Here is a 17,791-nt window from a genome sequence, read left to right as displayed (position 1 = left end):
TGCTACTCGTTCTCTCTTTGTTAACAGTCACTAATTCATTCTTTCTTTCAATGAAACTTGTTTTTCTGGGCAACTTCTTGCTCAGATATTTCACAATAAAAGCCCACCAGTGGCTCAACGGGCTCTTTTCCTGGTAAGGGTTCATTTAACCTCATAAAAACACAAAATCTTTTATTTTGATGGAACAGAAAAGCTTGTTTGATTTGACACACAGCTGTTTCCTCATTTCAAACTCTCCATGTTTAACACGTCAGCTCTATGTTCTGTTTTATTCTACTCCAGATACAAATAACATATTTTCAATGTTTCCAATGTGAGTCTGTGCATCTGATCACTTTATTCTTTATTCATTCTGTCGTTGGATTATCATTATGTTCATTATGTTCATTATGTTCATTATGTCTCATATCATCACAGTCAGCTTTGTATGAAACAGTTCCCTCGTCTGTAGTTTAGGGCAAAGTTCCAACTTTAAATAACTTTCATTACTGAAGAAAACCATAAACAACTCAGTAACTTTAGCTAAAGCACAGAATGCCTTCTATACATTTTTATTTAATAGTCTGAATCTAAAAACTGGCAATAAAATGATGAACAGAGCAAACTGAACGTAATATTCCTTTGAAAATAAACACTAATTATCTGATCTCCTAGTTCACTAAATAAACAGATTTTAGCAGATTTCTTTCTGCAGGAGATCTTCTGTAAGAGCGTCCGTCACTCTGCTCAGAGACATTAAACCTGGAAGATCTCGTCCTTGATCTGCCTCTCTGGGCACTGAACCTGGACTTTAGTGTCTTTAACTCTAACTTTTATTGAATCTACCGAATCCCCATTGATACAAATGTTATAAAGCTTTAATTGGCTTTACAGCTAAAGTGAACATTAAACAAGATCAAGATGGATCTATAGTGCATATCTAACCGTACAGATCGGAGTCAGAATCGTACTCTATCGTCTGTATTTGCTCAAACCTTTTTAAGAGAGCTTCAGCGCCCATCGCTCTCCTAGTAACGGCGTTACTCTGTGGTGTAAAGCGGTACGAAGATGTGTACAGATTGAGAGGACGGTTCCGCGGCGGTTCAGGATCAGTTTTTGGGTCCAGAACGTCTGACGTTGGGATCATTTTCCTGACGCTGTCCAAGACGGCAAAGGGCAGGTTGTTGAGGTGTTTGGCCGTGTCGATCAGACCTTCTGGGATCGGCTGCGGATCGGTGATCTGGAAACAATCCACTATCTCAGCCGTGGTGCTGTAGTTCTGCAGGAACAAGAGGTCTTCAGCCCTCAGCACCTCCTCCGTGGCTCTGACTGTGTCTGAAAGAGCTTCTATCTCTCTGCTCAGAGCCTCCGTCTTCCTCTTCATCGTCCGACTCTTCTGCCTCTGTTCCTCCTGCACGGCGGCGATTCTCTCCCGCTTATCCTTTTGGAATAACTTCTGAAGCGTCGAGAACTCGTCCTTAATCTGCCTCTCTGCGTCTTGAGCCTGAACGTCGATGTCTTGGGCCGTCTGATCGAAGTTCCCCTTGATGTCGTTGAAGAGCCCGAGTTTCTCCTGCAAGGGCTTCAGGAGCTGCCGAAGTGCCTCTTTGTAAACCGTCGCGGCTTCATTGACGGGCCTGAAGCTGTGGTTGGTGTGTAAACTTGAGTGCAGGCAGACGGTACAAACCGGCTGCTGGTGCTCCACACAGAAGAGTTTCAGCTCCTCCGAGTGCAGAACGCAGACGCCCGCGGATCGCCTCCGATCCCTGTCCGCCGAAAAAGCATCACACAGGTTCTTCAGGTCCAGGTTTCGTGGCGGATTGTATAATAAAGACTTTGTCTTACAGACCGGGCACCGGTGAGCGGAGTTCTCCGTCCACCACCGCTGCCAACAGGCTTTACAGAAACTGTGGCAGCATAACAGGAGGACGGGGTCTTTGAAGAGGTCATGGCAGACGGCACAGCAGAGATACTCCTCTGGCCGAAAAGACATGATCTCAGCAGATGGTTCAGTCCTTCACACTTCCATTTCCAAGGTTTCTGAAAGTCCTTAAATGCATGGAGGAGTCCCAGTGTTCCCCTCTGCAGCTGCTTCTCTCTTTGTGGGTTCTGTTTGTTTGGAATGTTTCCTTGTTTGTCTCATGCGATTCATTGCCGAGCCATAAACGCTGAACCTTGAGTTGTTATAGAGCGCGGACTGTATCACAGTATCATGTTGTTCATCTGATGGTCAATTATGACATCTTATCTGTTTTTAATAAGGAACCAAAAGTATAATTACATGCAGATAGACTTCGTGATGAGTCTCATAAATGTGCTAAATGTTCACAGTCAGCATTGTGTTTGAGTCATAAAATCCACATTTGCACATTTTGTAAGTTAGTTTATCAAACTACCATTCCACCATACCATTGATTTATATGCATTTTAATTATTCATCAGCTAACGATACTGAGTTCAAAGATGTAGCATTACAGTCGTACAACATTACGTTAAATAGTTTAAGAAAGAAAAAGCATCAAAGTAGATACAACAGAACCACAGATACATGTTTTTAATTCCATGTCATCTTCTAAACGTAGCACATTAATTACCCAAAACAGTCGCATATTTGCTTGTGTTATGCTAGTAGCGGCTAACGTAGCTTCTACGTCTTCAGGGGTCACTTAGTACAATAAAACCTTCTTTATTTTAATTTGCTTCTCCTTCGTGTGCAATGAGCTCAAAGAGAAGCAACACTTTCTGAACCAATAAAAACAAGTCGATGAGTTTCAACTCCAGCGTAGATATTTGCTCTTCATCCTCAAACTTCACGACTTTATTTCTTTAAAAACAAAGAAGAGAAAAAGGAGAGTTCTCTGAAGGAAAACAAAGAGTTTCAGCGGAAGTTTGACTTTAGTCTGCTCTGTGTGTTGCTCGTGATCACAATCTTACGCTGATCTAAACGCACCTTCTCGTCGGGGAGTGTTTGATTGACTCAGTTTAAAGGTCAGACGGTAATCCAGCTCTGTGATTGGCTCATCACTCACAGCTGCTGACGTCTTATTGGCCGGGAAGACTTTGTGAAGTGGAACGACTTTAATATGCAGCGTTTGTATGACCTCTTGATTCTGATGTTTCCAGCTGGACTGTTGTTTATTTGTTTATTGCAGATGTCTCATAATAGATTGAAACTACAGCTGGGAAATGATTTGGTTCTGGTTTCATAAAATACTGTAAATCATTTACGTTGACGTTGATCTCAGGGCTGGTTGCCAAAGTGTCAAAGTGTCCTTGAGCAAGATGTACTGAGTGTGTGTGTGTGAGTGTGTGAATGGATGAAAGAGAGGAAAGTGCTTTAAATAAATTCATTTCATTCATTTTTTAATCTTCAAATATCTTCAATTTCACCACAAAGATGTACAAGTTGCACGTTTTTGCCCTGAAAAACGCAGCGTTCTGCACAGTCCCAGTTACTTTATCAGACTTCTTTGCATAAGATTCTATTTTCTTTAGTTTCTCGTCCTTCACGGTTAGTTTCTTATCTTCCTTTCCTTCTCTAATGAGTTACGTCCTTTCATCCTTCCTTTTTTCCTCCCGTCCTTCCTCGCAACGTTTTATTCATTCCTTGAATTTATTATTCCCAGTATTACTTTCCTCCCTCCCTCTGTCCTTCTCTTCCTTTCCTCTCTAACATCCCCTTCATATTCTTGTCTCCTTTCCTAACTTGTTCTCTAATCTCTGTAACGTATTTTGATCGACCTCTCTCTCTCTCTCTCTCTCCTTTTCTCCAGTTTAATCCAGTGAGGCTCGTCCACCCACATTAGGAATCCTCTCTCTCTCCCTCTCTCTCTCTCTTTCTCCCCCTCTCTCTCTCTCTCTCTCTCTCTCTCTCTCTCTCTCTCTCTTTCTCTCTCTCACCATGAGCTTCGCAGCTCTCTCCCCCATGGCTCCTGAGCCTCCGTCCCCGATGGTGACCTCCGTCACCCCGACCCTGGACACCTCCACCTGCCCCGCCGCCGTCAGCCTGGACCCGGAGCATCGGCACCAGGACGGGGCCTGGTCGCCCGGCCTGGGCCCCAGCCGGGGCAGCCTCACCGGGGGAGGAGCTCACCTGGGACGAGACCTCTCCCAGAGGTAACAAATCAGCCACGACGACGACGACGACTTATCTTTTCAGTTTTCTAAATCGTCAAATAGCCTGAAGCAAATGTTCCCTAAATCTTAGGAGTTATGACGATGAAGAAATGTCGCAATATGATTAAAAAGCGTACAAATAATGTTTATTTCGGTAGAGTCTCACTGTAGTCGTGTTTTGTGGCGTCTCAGGTCAAAGAAACCTCCGCCCCTCCACACCGGAGCCGACTGGAAGGTCGTCCTCCACCTGCCGGAGATCGAGACGTGGCTGAGAGCGACCAGCGACCGAGTCACGCAGCTCTCGCACTCCGTGGGTCAAGACAGCGTCAACAGACACGTGGACGTCCACCTGGTGCAGCTCAAGGTAGACGCCGACACTTTTTACAGTGTTTTTCCACAGCGTACATTTCCTTTGGTTTCACGTGAGACAGGAACAGAGGTGTCCTGGGTGAGAGTCCTGTGTTTGTCCCATCCATCCGCTCTGACCTCCGTGTCCTTCCGTTAGATTTACGTGGACTTTGGTTATTATTGGAACGTAACTTTACCGTTAAACCCGACCGGTTTGTCTGCTAACCGCCTGGGTTTCACATCTTTGTTGAAGCGTTAGAAACAACTTGTGTAATGTGTGTAAGGCCGTCTTAACAGTTGTGGTGGTACTGACTAATTCCTGGACACTTTGTTGTTGAGGTTATTGAACTGGGACTTTTCTTAATGAGGAGCTTGTGGAGCTGACAGAGAATCGGATCTTTTCTAAACCTCTAAACACAAAAGGTTCAACCTTCCTCAGGATCCAAATACATTTAAATGGACTTGATACGGTCTGAGGACTTCTGATGAAAGGACATTTACGTTCTCGTCTCTGTGACCTTTGTGTGTCCCAAGTCAGCACACACACACACACACACACACACACACACACACACACAACATGTATTGATGCCTCTCAAACATCAGTCGCTTCGACTGCGTGACCTCAGGCGGCAAATTACCCAGGATGCCCTTCTTCTCCTCTCTCTCGCGGCCCGGTGCTGTTATGTAACGACTGACTTCCACACGCGTTCGTTTATTTATGTGACGAGTCAGCGTTTGATGCTCCTCCCCTTTTCTTTTTTTAAAGCTCTTAAAGGAGAATTTCAAATATTTATTTTTGTACAAATATTGAAACTGATACAGATGATTCTTATCTTATTTATGCTGCAGAAATTAATTCATTGATTCACATGACTCTCTGCACATTCTTTGCACAACAATATGTGAATCTTACATTTGTAATCTTCACATTGGAATTAAGTTAATTATTAAGACGAGATGCCATGTTTTTAATGACTACATCATTTATTAATCATTAATAAACATCTGAATTGAATTCACATTATTAGTGTCACATTGGCGTCCATTGTTCAGCTTCACGTCGTCACTCGTTCTCTTCTCTTTGAGTCTGACGCTGCGTTCAGGTGCCGTTGGAAAAGTCAGACATCTAGGGCTTGTTGAGCGGTGTGGTGTTCAGGTGCTGTTGTTATTAAGTGATAATCGTGTTCATTCATAAAGATGCTGTTTTATTCTGCTCGGGCCACGTGGAGGATCTGTTATTGATGAGTGTGTATTTTTAACTGCAGTGACTCAGATGTTTCCTCTTCATCAGGCTGCTGCTCATCTCCTCTCCTCCCTTGTTTCCTCTCCTCTCCTCTTTTCTTCCCTTTCAAGTCCCCTTCTTCTTTATCCTCGTTCTTGTTTAAAGCTCTCCTCTCCTCTCCTCTCTTGTTTCCTCTCGTCTCGTCTCCTCTCCTCTCGTCTTCTCTCGTCTCCTCTCGTCTCCTCTCTGCTCGTCTCCTCTCGTCTCGTCTCCTCTCCTCTCGTCTTCTCTCCTCTCCGCTCGTCTCCTCTCGTCTTCTCTCGTCTCCTCTCGTCTCCTCTCGTCTCCTCTCCTCTCTTCCTCTCTCCTCTCTGTTTGAATAAAACATGGCAGCATCAGTCTTGTGACTCTCGTCTCCTCTCCTCTCCTCTCCTCTCGTCTCCTCTCCTCTCCTCTCCTCTCCTCTCGTCTCGTCTCCTCTCCTCTCGCCTCCTCTCCTCTCGTCTCCTCTCCTCTCTTCCTCTCTCCTCTCTGTTTGAATAAAACATGGCAGCATCAGTCTTGTGACTCTCAGGCGTCTCAGTCACACTGATGTGAAGGTAGACGGTGTGTTTTATGTTTCCTGTCTGTTCTGAGTCACTCGCTGTCTTAAACATGCAGAGTTTCTGCAGCTTTTGTCCTTTTTTAGCCTTTTTTCTGCAGCACATTTCTCCAGGAGCTCAGAAAGCTTCGCAGAACAACCAGGAAGCTGGAATCTTCCCGGGTTTCACCCGAAAGAAGCAGAATCTCTTCCGTTATGACGTCTGTGGTCCTGGATGTAGCCGACTGATCGGACATCATTTTAGGCTCTCGGGGTGAATAAACACGTAGAATCAGAGAGAGTAGAAATAGTTTATAGAAGTGATTTCTGCACCTTCTGCAGATTATTCATGTTATCCAACAACTGGACTAACTTTCTGAGCCATTGAAGCCATTTTCTTTCTCTCTTAACATTGATGTCTCTCACTATTAGAACATTAATGTTTAAATCTTATTAGTACTCATTAACATAATATATTATACAGCTCCTAACCCGATAACATGAACGTCTTTGTGTCAAACCCTCTGAAGAGCTGAGAACCAGGTTTAATGATCTGTGTTTGGTCCTCACAAAGATAGACGTTAACAAACACACAAACACTGTTATTCTGACAGCATCAGTGTCAGTTTGTGTTCACATTACACAATTCTGCTTTGAAATGTGTGTGTGTGTGTGTGTGTGAGACAGACAGCTGTATCATTGTTGTGTGGCTGATGTCATTGTGTGTGTCTCTGTGTGTGTGTTTGATCCACTCATCAGCTGGTGCTTCTGTCTAAATCCTCTGAACTTTGTTTTTACTGAATTGAACATAAACACAGTAATATTTCTGTCTTTAATTGTAACGTGACAGCAGACTGAGCGTCAGTGCTTTGCTGCAGCTGTTCCTGTGTGAACCACTAGAGGGCAGCACTAACAACATCTTCAGCTCCTCTCTCAGGAGACGCTCAGCTGGTGGCTCCCTCTGGTGGCGAGAACACCTCATAACATGCTGCGACCACTATTGTTATTTTACTCTATAATAAACAAACATTGTGGGAATAAGTATGAACAACAACATATGTAAGCAAATGTGAATTTACTTTCACTCCTGCAATAAAGTATAAAACTGAAAAATATAGAGAATAGAGAAAAAGTTGTAAAAATACTAATAGAAATATTATTTTTATTATATTTTTAATTAAAAAAACGATTTTTCTTACTTCATTTTCACCGATATTTTTGTGTTATTTATCTTCAGAATATTCACCCAATATTTATTTGAATAAAAAACAATAATACAGTTCCATAATCTTACTTCTTTTAAAGCTCAAACTCTGACTGTAAAAGCTTTTCAGCCCCGATATAGAAAATCATGAAATAAATATAGAAATGATTCAAAACATTTTAAATAAATTATTGCCAGTGTTTACAACAATCACGTCCTATTTTTGAGTTTTTGGCAGCAAAACACAAGAGAGGACAATAAGATGGAAATGTGTATGTGTGTGTGTGTGTGTGTGTGTGTGTGTGTGTGTGTGTGTGTGTGTGTGTGTGTGTGTGTGTGTCAATCAATCAGAATCATTCAGAATCGACACGTTTTACAGTTTAACTTTTCAACATTGTAATTCATAATTCCTCATCATTTTATCTTTTTAATCACTCAGCTTCAGTTTTAGTTTCATTAATATTCATGAGCAGCGAAGAACAGGACAGGTGGATGCTGATGAGCATCATCTTCATCAGTGAAGGATGCTCTCTGGTTGACGGCTCCATCTAGTGGTGAAACATCTGCATCACAGCTGTCTTCTGTTTCACACATTCACTAACTGATGACGGCTGAGACACGTAATGGCACAATGTATGTGTGTGTGTGTATAAATATACAGTATATCTATCTGTATACATCTATACATATCTGCATGTACATCTGTATTAGGCACACCTGTTCAATTGCTTGTTAACACAAATAGCTAATCAGCCAATCACATGGCTGCAGCTCAATGCCTTTAGGCCTCTAGACGTGACGAAGACGAGCATCAGAATGAGGAAGAAAGGGGATTTAAGTGACTTTGAACGTGGCATGTTGTTGGTTCCAGACGGGCTGGTCTGAGTGTTTCAAACTGCTGATCTGGGATTTTCACCCACAACCATCTGAAGGGTTCACAGAGAAGAGAAGATCTCCAGCGAGCGGCAGTTCAACATGACGGCGTGGATCCATCCTGCCTTGTAGTGTGTGTGTGTGTGTGTGTGTGTGTGTGTGTGTGTGTAACACGCTGGCTCCTCTGAATGGACTTTGGTTCAGACCATCTCTAGCACTGACTCCAGATCTGTTGGTAACACAAACACATGAGAGTGAAATCCTCTCGTCTCACTCTGAGATAACGCACGTTTTTTAACTCCCCGTCATGTTGAACTCTTCTTCTACCGTTTTTATATTGCTGTTAAAGGCTTGAGTTCAGTCTGCGCTGCTCTTTGTCTGTCGTGCTACTTCGTGATGAAGACCTTTAGCATCATTTAGATAACGAGCTCCTTCAGGACCCTCAGACCGGGCTTCACCTCGTCCCCTCGCTGCTCTCACCAGGTAACATCAGACCACAGAGGACGACTTCTATCTGACTTCATTCCGGGCGTGGCGGTCGTCGGTGCGACAGAGCGAGTAGATGCAAGCGGACGGATCGTCAGACGGCTGTTTGAAACCATATTCTCTCCTCGCTGCTCTCTTCTTCCTCTTTTATCCTCTCCCTCTTTTCTTCTCTCTCTTCCTCCTCTCTGGTGTTTATAATGCGTTTGCCTGCAGGGCATTTTCCTCTAACCTGACCTTGCCACGGAGCGACTGTTGGACATGATTATAGTGATGCAACCAGTGGTCCTGTGTGTGTGTGTGTGTGTGTGTGTGTGTGTGTGTGTGTGTGTGTGTGTGTGTGTGTGTGTGTGTGTTGTTATGCCAGCCTCTCAGCCATTCTTGGCATCCGGCTGCAGGCGGTGTGTAACAGCTGTATGGAGAATGTCCTGTGCTGCTGAGAGGGAGACGCACGCTGCACACACACACACACACACACACACACACACACACACACACACACACACACACACGTTCAATCAGTAGAGGCGGATGCAGCAGTATTTTTATTGATTCAGTAGTGTCATCCAAAAGTGCACTGGAGACTTTCATGAAACCATATTCTGTATTTCATGTTTGCAGACAAAGTCTCTACTAAAGTCCAGCAACACGAGTCTCTGTCCGCTCGTTACATGATCACAGTGGAGAACTTCTGTTCCTGCAGAGAGAAGCCGACGCTTCCATCTTAAAGCTGCATTCTCTCTAGTGTCCACCAGGGGGCGACTCCTCTGGTTGTATAGAAGTCTATGAGAAAATGACTCTACTTCTCTCTTGATTTATTACCTCAGTAAACATTGTAAACATGAGTTTATGGTCTCAATCTCTAGTTTCAAGTCTTCTTCAATACAGCATGATGTTCATTTAGTACATGATGGTCCATTTAGAGTCACACAGACCATAAAGCAGGGGATGCTTTAGGGGCGGGGCTACACGGTGATTGACAGGTCTCTACGTCACTCCTCCTCAGTCCAGATATGGTCACTTCCTGTTCACTGGATGCCAAAAAAACAAGATGGCGAACTCGAAGCTCCAAAACAGTACAGTACAACACAATACAGTCTTTTCTAAATAAAGTTCCGTCTTCACAGGAAACTAATGAGTTACTTGAACAGCAGCCTCCTGATCTCATCATCATCCTGCTTTAAAGAAGCTCTTCACAGAGAACACGGTCAGTTTAGTGGACGAGGATCTGATTCAAAACCCACAGAGCTTTATTTAAACGACGCCGTCTCTCAGCTGTCGGGATATTTCTGTCTGCTGATGTCACTGTCGTCGCTGCGCCAGGAATTCTGGGAGCTGCTCTCAACATGGAGGGAAAGATATGCATGTAAAGGAGACGAGGGGGGAAGGAAGGACGGAGGTGAGGGCAGTAGGACGTGAGAGTTGCAGGTTCACTAAGTTCATGTGACCCTTTCAACTCAGCAAATATCTCTTTCAGCTAAAACCCTGAACCTCAGTGTAGCAGGACGGTGTTTCAGATTAGTGTCAGAACATACAAACAAAAGCTCTAAACTTTACTCTTCTTGTTATTCTGACAGCTGAAGTCGAACGTTTGGAGGTTTGTCTGTCCGGTCCGGTCTTGTGACACGTGATATCTCAGGAACAAAGAAAATAAAGGTTGAAAATAAACAGTTTGCAGCCATGACTCCAGAAATCAAATGCTAATTATCAAACAAATATCTATTGTGATAAAAATGATGAAGTGATGACTTGACTGGTTGTCTGAGGCAAACGACCGTGAGGCGTTAATGCTAGTTTATCTTACGTTTGGATCGGAAAACATTGCAGTTTAATTATGACGGGTTTTCACTTTTTTAATATTTAATTACGAGGCCTGTAGACGCCGACATGTGACCCGAGACTCAAACAACTGACTCTGATTTCACTTCCCTCAAAACTACGTTAGATACTCTTAGAGCTAAAATACAACGTAAGTAACTCTTCGGCTTTGTTCGCGCCGAACGCGAAGCTAACTTTGTTTTGCGCAGCGCGATTATATTCAATGCAAAGTCACGGAACCCGTCAGCGTAGAGATTCTCCTCCTGTTGTCACTGAATCAGAAATAAAGGAAAACATTATTGTATCCGTCTGTTCACTTAGAGCTCTATAATCTATAAATGTATGAACTATAGACTCTCCATGGTACAAACTATAGCATCGCTGCTGAATTCACCCCGAGATGACGTTATGTTGAGTGTTGATGGAGCAGCTACAATGTTAGCTTAGCTTAGCGCTGATCGATCAGAACACACTCGATGTTTAGCTTTCTGAGGTATCTGGTGCTTCATGTGCAGAGCATCAGATGTGGTTATCTCCGCCATGGTTGAAACATCGTTGGTGTCTACGCGGCGCTCAGCTCCTCCTCCTCCTCCTCCTCCTCCTCCTCTCGAGTGACTAAAGCAACACCAGCCACTCTGCAGCCGAGCGTGAACAGCATCGCCGCCATGTCGCCGTTGAAGTGTCGTTCCAGAGCGCGCTGGCGTAGCGTCGGGTTTCAGTTTACTGTGTCGCACAAATGTGAACGCAGCTTTAAACCAAAAGTTATAAAACACCTGAAAATAAAAGGAGAGAATCTCTCTGCTGTTATTTATTCATTATGACTTTAATGATGAAACACGTTCTCTCTCTCTCTCTCTCTCTCTCTCTCTCTCTCTCTCTCTCGCTCTCTCTCTCTCTCTCTCTCTCTCTCTCTCTCTCCCCCCCTCCTCACAAGTGTCACAGTTGGCAGCTGCTGCATTGCAGGATGAGAGTGTGTGTGCGTGAGAGAGACTAAAAGTGTGTTTCTCTGTGTGAAAGGATGTCGTTTAAAGATCAAACGTGTGTGTTTACAGTTCAGCGATGTTGTCTTTGAATGAATTACTCATTTGAAAATGTTAACAGCTATTTATGTTGTCAGCGTTTTAAGATCGTTCTCTTTCTGAACACGGACTTTTCCTCGTCTGTTAGTTTGAACCTGATCCTGAGGATAACAGGAAGTTCTCCTTTCATCCCTGTTTGCTCACATGTTGCCTGTGAAGCGTTTTCTGGATATTCATTCATTCATTAAAACTATAAGCAGATTATTAGTGTGGTTGTTTGGGGTTTCTCGTGTGTTCTGAGCTGAATGTGACTCTTTAATAACAGTTGTTAAACTCTGTATTATCTTATTGGTGCATTAGTTATTAGATGCATTCATCACAGGTGTTGAACTGAGTTCTGCTGTTCATTTGTGACTTGTGTCGTGTTGTTACAGTCTGACTTTGTGAGATTAATGTTAATTATACTGCAAGTCACAGTGTGTGTGTGTGTGTCTGTGTCTGTTTGTGTGTGTGTGTGTGTGTTGAGGGGGGTGATGTGTGAGGTTGGTCCTAAAATAACCACCCCAACTGTTGTCACCCCTCCTCTCCCCAACCCCAACACCACCATGAAAGAAAGCAGGTCACCACACACACACACACACACACACACACACACACACACACACACACACACACACACACACACACACACACACACACACACACACACACACACACACACACTCTCTCTCTCTGCTGGCGCGTCAGTCTGTCACCATTCCCCACATGGCAGCAGCAGCAGACTGTGTGCAGCTTGAAGTGCAGACGAACTTTAACTTTCTGAATTCTTTTTAATCATATTTGAAAATCATTTGTGGATTTCAAGGATTCAGTTTTGTGAACTATTGATCTGGAAAAAAGGTAAGAAACCTCTGACCGGCACGGGTTGGTTGTTTTAGAGCTTTAGAAGAAATCAGGAATCAAAGGTTGGATACGTTTAACCTGTGATCTCTGTTTAAAAAGACTTTTAGGAATCAAAACAGAATGATGTCCCAGAAAGCTTCTTCCTGTTCGAGTCTCATGACATCGTTAGTTCTGCAGTTAAACTTCAGTCCGATGGGAACTGGAGGTTTGTGGCGGGACGCAGCACATGGAGGAAGTTTAACTTGTTTTACACAAAATAATCCTGTTGCAAGTGATTTGAATGTCTGATTAGAGAAATCTGATTTTAAAAGTCACAGAGAAACCAGGACGTTTAGGCAGGATGAGCTTCATATTCAGAACTTTAACTTTTAAAGCAGATTAGTTTGTTTCACTTAAGTTTAATGTGTTTGTTTGCTGAGCGAGCAGTTTTTAAAGTCTCTGATGTTTAATTTTTTTCTGTGGTTTGGCATTTCACCGATCTTTAACAGCCTTTAATGTCCAGTTTCCCACCACGCAAACGTATTTTTTGTGAGTTTAAACGGAGGAGGAGGATCATAACGACCATGTAGAAAAACCACAGAAGAAGAAGAGGAGAGAGGAAACCAGCTGCTCCTTCCTCATCGTTTCCCTCCAGTTTCATCTGAACCAGTCCGACAACATAAAATATCTTTAAAACAAGACGAAACACACTTTATGTGAGACCATCTCAGCATGATGGACTGTAATGTCTCTTCTTCTGTGGTATTTCAATGAGAACACATGGTGGAATTCTCTCTAAGCTCACGTATAGCAGCTCTGTAGCTGTCCTGATTCTTTTGGTTGTTAAATTAAATGCAGAATGCACAGAAAAGCAGCATTTAAACCGAGACACCAGATCTGTTTTGAACCCTGGAAATATTCGTAACAAATTAAAAATAGAATAGGAAGTAAAAATAATCAGCCATTTGTGTGTTTTGGTTCATCAGGTGTTGCTTAAAGCTGCAGGACGTCCTACAAATGACTCGTTAATCTTCCAGCGACGCCGATCTGTGTCACCAGCTCGAGCTCCATAGTTGTATTAAAACAGTTTAAACAACCTGTTCTCTGGAAACGACCAGAGTTTCTCTTTTTGGTTGCTTAAATGTCCAACAGCAGAAGAAGAAGAAGACGACCGAAACCCCTTCAGACGCAGCAGAGGCCGAGCTGTTCTCGGGTCTCTTCTGCAGAAGCTAAATTACTCGTAACAAGTCTTTGTATCGCAGCAGCGGGTCTCGGGCGTCTTTGAAGCCGCTTAATTTGAATACTCCAGAGGGAGAAAGGAGCGCAGAGCATTTGATCTCCAAGGTAAAGAAACAAGCCGCGGTGGACGAGTTGAAGGTTATTAGATCGAATGGGCGCGGACGAGGCGGAGCTGTCGCGGGCGGTTTGAACGCGGCCGCTTTGAGGCCCTTGATGTCGGCGGTGATGAGGCCGAGCCGGGATTGGAGCCGAAAGCCGAGTCGACTTGCTTCAGATTGATTTTAGGCAATTAGAAACCCGGCTGGATGTTTGGACTCTGTGATTGACAGGTCATGTCTTCGCTCTACGTGAGCGGGGAGTGAGAACATGTGTGTGTGTGTGTGTGTGTGTGATTGGAAGATTGAGTGTATTATATTAAATATGAGTCTTCTAAATGAAATGTGTTGTTAGCTTGTGCTTTCATACACACACACACACACACACACACACACACACACACACGCTTCGGGCAAACAAGCCTTCAAAGTCAATCAACCGTCCGTCAAATTCATTTAAAAAATGTTTTCATCTTGTTTCTCAGTTTTTTCCCGTCATAAGTGATGAATTTGTGTTGTGTGTTGTGTGTTGAGAATGTCACAGCGGTTTAGTTGTTTTGTCGTCTTATTAACCAGCAGCGTTCTGTCACGTGTGTGTCTCTCAGCCACGTGACTGTACGCGACAGTTGTTTCTACCCGCTCAGAGGACGGACATCCACTCTGGTTATCAGGTTTCTAGCGTTTGTTTACTGCTCGTCAATGTCATGGCCCAGGCAGCCAATCAAAGCAAGAGGCGGGGCTTTAGCACTTTCACCACTGACTTCCTGTTTTGATGCCGGTAGACGTCGTAGGAACGCGTTACTATGAACTCGGCCAGACCCGCCCTGTGCAGCATCCAACCGCTAGGACTGGCCAGTCGAGGCTTTCACAACATACTGGTATCCTGAATTGTTTTGGGTCCAATGAGCTGTCCTGACCCCAACTACTCGAGGTCAATGCCTAACGCTAAGCTAAGCTACGCTACGCTACGCAGGGCAGGTCTGGCCGTGATGAGCAGCGGGATTCATAATGACGTGGTAGGAAGCGGACAAAGTGAAGCTGTTTGGATCTCGCGGTGTGATACGGTGGCCTTCAGCTGACGTAAAAATCTCAAAAGCGTTCGGTTTGTCCGCTCTGGGCTACTGTAGAAACATGGCGGACTGCGACCTGCTCCCTATGTAGATATGAAGGGCTCGTTCTGAGATATAACCGCTCTTGGTTTAATCGGACCCTTTAAGGCAGGGGTGTCAAACTCATTGTCGCTCTGGGGCCACATCAGCATCATGGTTGCCCCCAAAGGGCCGGTTGTCGGCGGGGGGGGGGGGGGGGGGGGGGGGTGCTCCTTCGTCTTCGGTGGGGGGGTGGGGGGGGGGGCGTATGTGGCAGCTGGTGGAGGTGTGCGCGGCGCGTGCGGATCGGGGAGGAGCTCCGCCGTGCGCGATACAACGGATATTTGTAAATTGTCCGACTTTTACATTTTTTTTTTTTGCTGGCGGATTCGCGGGCCACATAAAATGACGTGGCGGGCCGGATCCGGCCCGCGGGCCGTATGTTTGACACCCCTGCTTTAAGGTATCAGGTCACAAATATAGGATAGTGAATATGGGTAAAATCTTCATTACTTGATACATGTTGTTATATTAAAAACATTTTCTAAATATTCAATGTAGCAGCCGTTTATGCATAAAATAACCAAATATGAAAGTCAGGTCACCGGGACAGACAATGTCCTTCAGAAGAAAAATATATTCTGTTTCACACAGCTTTAATATGCTAATACTCACACACACACACACACACACACACACACACACACACACACACACACACACACACACACACACACACACACACACACACACACACACACACACACACACACACACACACACACAGCAGGCTCTCATTAGCTCCCAGCAGTCTGACTGGACTGAAGATCTTCTAACAAATGACTTCAGATGGAAGCGACAGACTTGGTGTTAATTCGATCTGATGGGCCCTCTGTTGAGCAGGGTGTGTGTGTGTGTGTGTGTGTGTGTGTGTGTGTGTGTGTGTGTGTGTGTGTGTGTGTGTATTAGCATATTAAAGCTGTTTGTGAATTATTGAAGCATCTGAAAGACACCGGTGACAATTTCACCACAGTTTTAGAACGACATGACAGCGCTTTGATGACGAAATCAGTGTGTGTGTGTTTTTTATTCAGTTTTTTAGGAATATGTGTACATACACTGTGCATTGTGTGTCAGTTAATCAGTGTGTGTGTGTGTGTGTGTGTGTGTTTCTTGGACAGTGCGTTCTCTGTGAACTCTCTCCTCTCGAGGCCGTCCTCTGTGTCCCGGCGGGATGTTTCAGATGAGGCAGTCGGGTTTCTGTCGTGAGATGAAAGCGCTGAATCAAAACACACACTTTCCTCCAGATGTCCTGATTGAGGACGACGTGTTGAACTCTCGATAAAGTGTTCAGGGACGCGGCTGCACGAGCGCAGAAACACGGTCACCACATCCACTGAAGAGGACCAATGAACTGAAGTTTGGTTTTCTTTCACAAAACGTCTTTTTTATTGCCTCAGCTGATCACAAACCTCGGTTTTAAAATGTGCCCTCTTCACTCCTATAATAATCATTACCCTTTGCTTTAGTTAAATGGAGGCAGGATGCTAAGCTAAGCTACATCTACACGACTACATTTTTGTTTTAAAGCGACTGGTGCAGTGAAATAATAATGCATTATAGTTGTACGATTTTGCATTCAATATATAATCCTGTAGCTGTTAAGGCTCAGGAGGAGAATTCTCTCACCATGTGCAGCACACGACGAGACATTTGATCCATTTTAATGTAAACATATTGATTAGTGGAGCAACTCCATCCATCCAGCAACTTTTAAGGCGGCAACCTCCAGTTCTGAAAAGTGAAGCCAAAGCTTCATGTGTTAAAGCTGCATTCTCTCTAGTGTCCACCAGGGGGCGACTCCTCTGGTTGTATAGAAGTCTATGAGAAAATGACTCTACTTCTCTCTTGATTTATTACCTCAGTAAACATTGTAAACATGAGTTTATGGTCTCAATCTCTAGTTTCAAGTCTTCTTCAATACAGCATGATGTTCATTTAGTAAATGATGGTCAACATTATGGCAAAGTCTGGTTTACATCCTGTAGTTTACATCCTGTAGTTTACATCATGTAGTTTGCATCCTGTAGTTTGCATACTGTAGTTTACATCCTGTAGTTTACATCCTGTAGTTTACATCCTGTAGTTTACATCATGTAGTTTACATCATGTAGTTTGCATCCTGTAGTTTGCATACTGTAGTTTACATCCTGTAATTTACATCCTGTAGTTTGCATCCTGTAGTTTGCATCTTGTAGTTTGCATCCTGTAGTTTACATCCTGTAGTTTACATCCTGTAGTTTACATCATGTAGTTTGCATCCTGTAGTTTGCATCATGTAGTTTGCATCCTGTAGTTTACATCCTGTGTTCCAGCCCCGGCGTCCAGCGGTGACAGATGGGTCAGCAGGTCACGCTGCTCGCCAAGCTGGCAGCGTCTGTGTGACCTACATTCTCACATGCCGGGCGGCGTTTTGAATCCAGAGAGGGTGTTATGTGTTGTCCGGGTTAGGGTCACCATGGAGACGTGCGGTGTGACTCAACGGTGCCGGGGGCGGAGATAAAGGATCCGCCGAGGGTTCGAGGCCAGGTCGCCTGCTGGCTTCTTTAAAGGTCGTCTAATGTTAGTCTGGATTAGTTCTGTTGGTTTGCAGTAACGTATTCATCGACAGTAAGACCTGCTCACTAATGTAAAGCGGCTCTTTAGTCTCACTGGCTCGCAGTGATCTGTTGACTTCTGAATGTCACTTTGTCCTTTTTAAAGATTTTCACAAATCATGTGTGAAAAAGTGTGAAAACAACTTGTAAACTACGTGAGATGATCGGAAGATACTCGTGTTTAG

The 17,791-nt window shown here is 44.1% G+C and overlaps 1 protein-coding gene across 1 annotated transcript in view; it reads left to right on the top strand.

Annotated features, from left to right (window-relative positions):
- Window positions 1-3,904: 3,904 nt before the first annotated feature.
- Window positions 3,905-17,791, top strand: part of akap6 (A kinase (PRKA) anchor protein 6) — a gene marked incomplete at its 5' end in the record, with an annotated part of 139,880 nt that continues 125,993 nt past the window's right edge. The window contains 3 exon segments of the mRNA XM_079174641.1: window positions 3,905-4,095; window positions 4,288-4,459; window positions 12,534-12,545. Of these exon segments, the coding sequence (XP_079030767.1) occupies window positions 3,905-4,095; window positions 4,288-4,459; window positions 12,534-12,545 (375 nt within the window).

Source organism: Pholis gunnellus (assembly GCF_910591455.1).
Source record: "Pholis gunnellus genome assembly, chromosome: 15".
Taxonomy (NCBI): Eukaryota; Metazoa; Chordata; class Actinopteri; order Perciformes; family Pholidae; genus Pholis; species Pholis gunnellus.
This window is presented reverse-complemented; position numbering and strand designations above follow the sequence as displayed.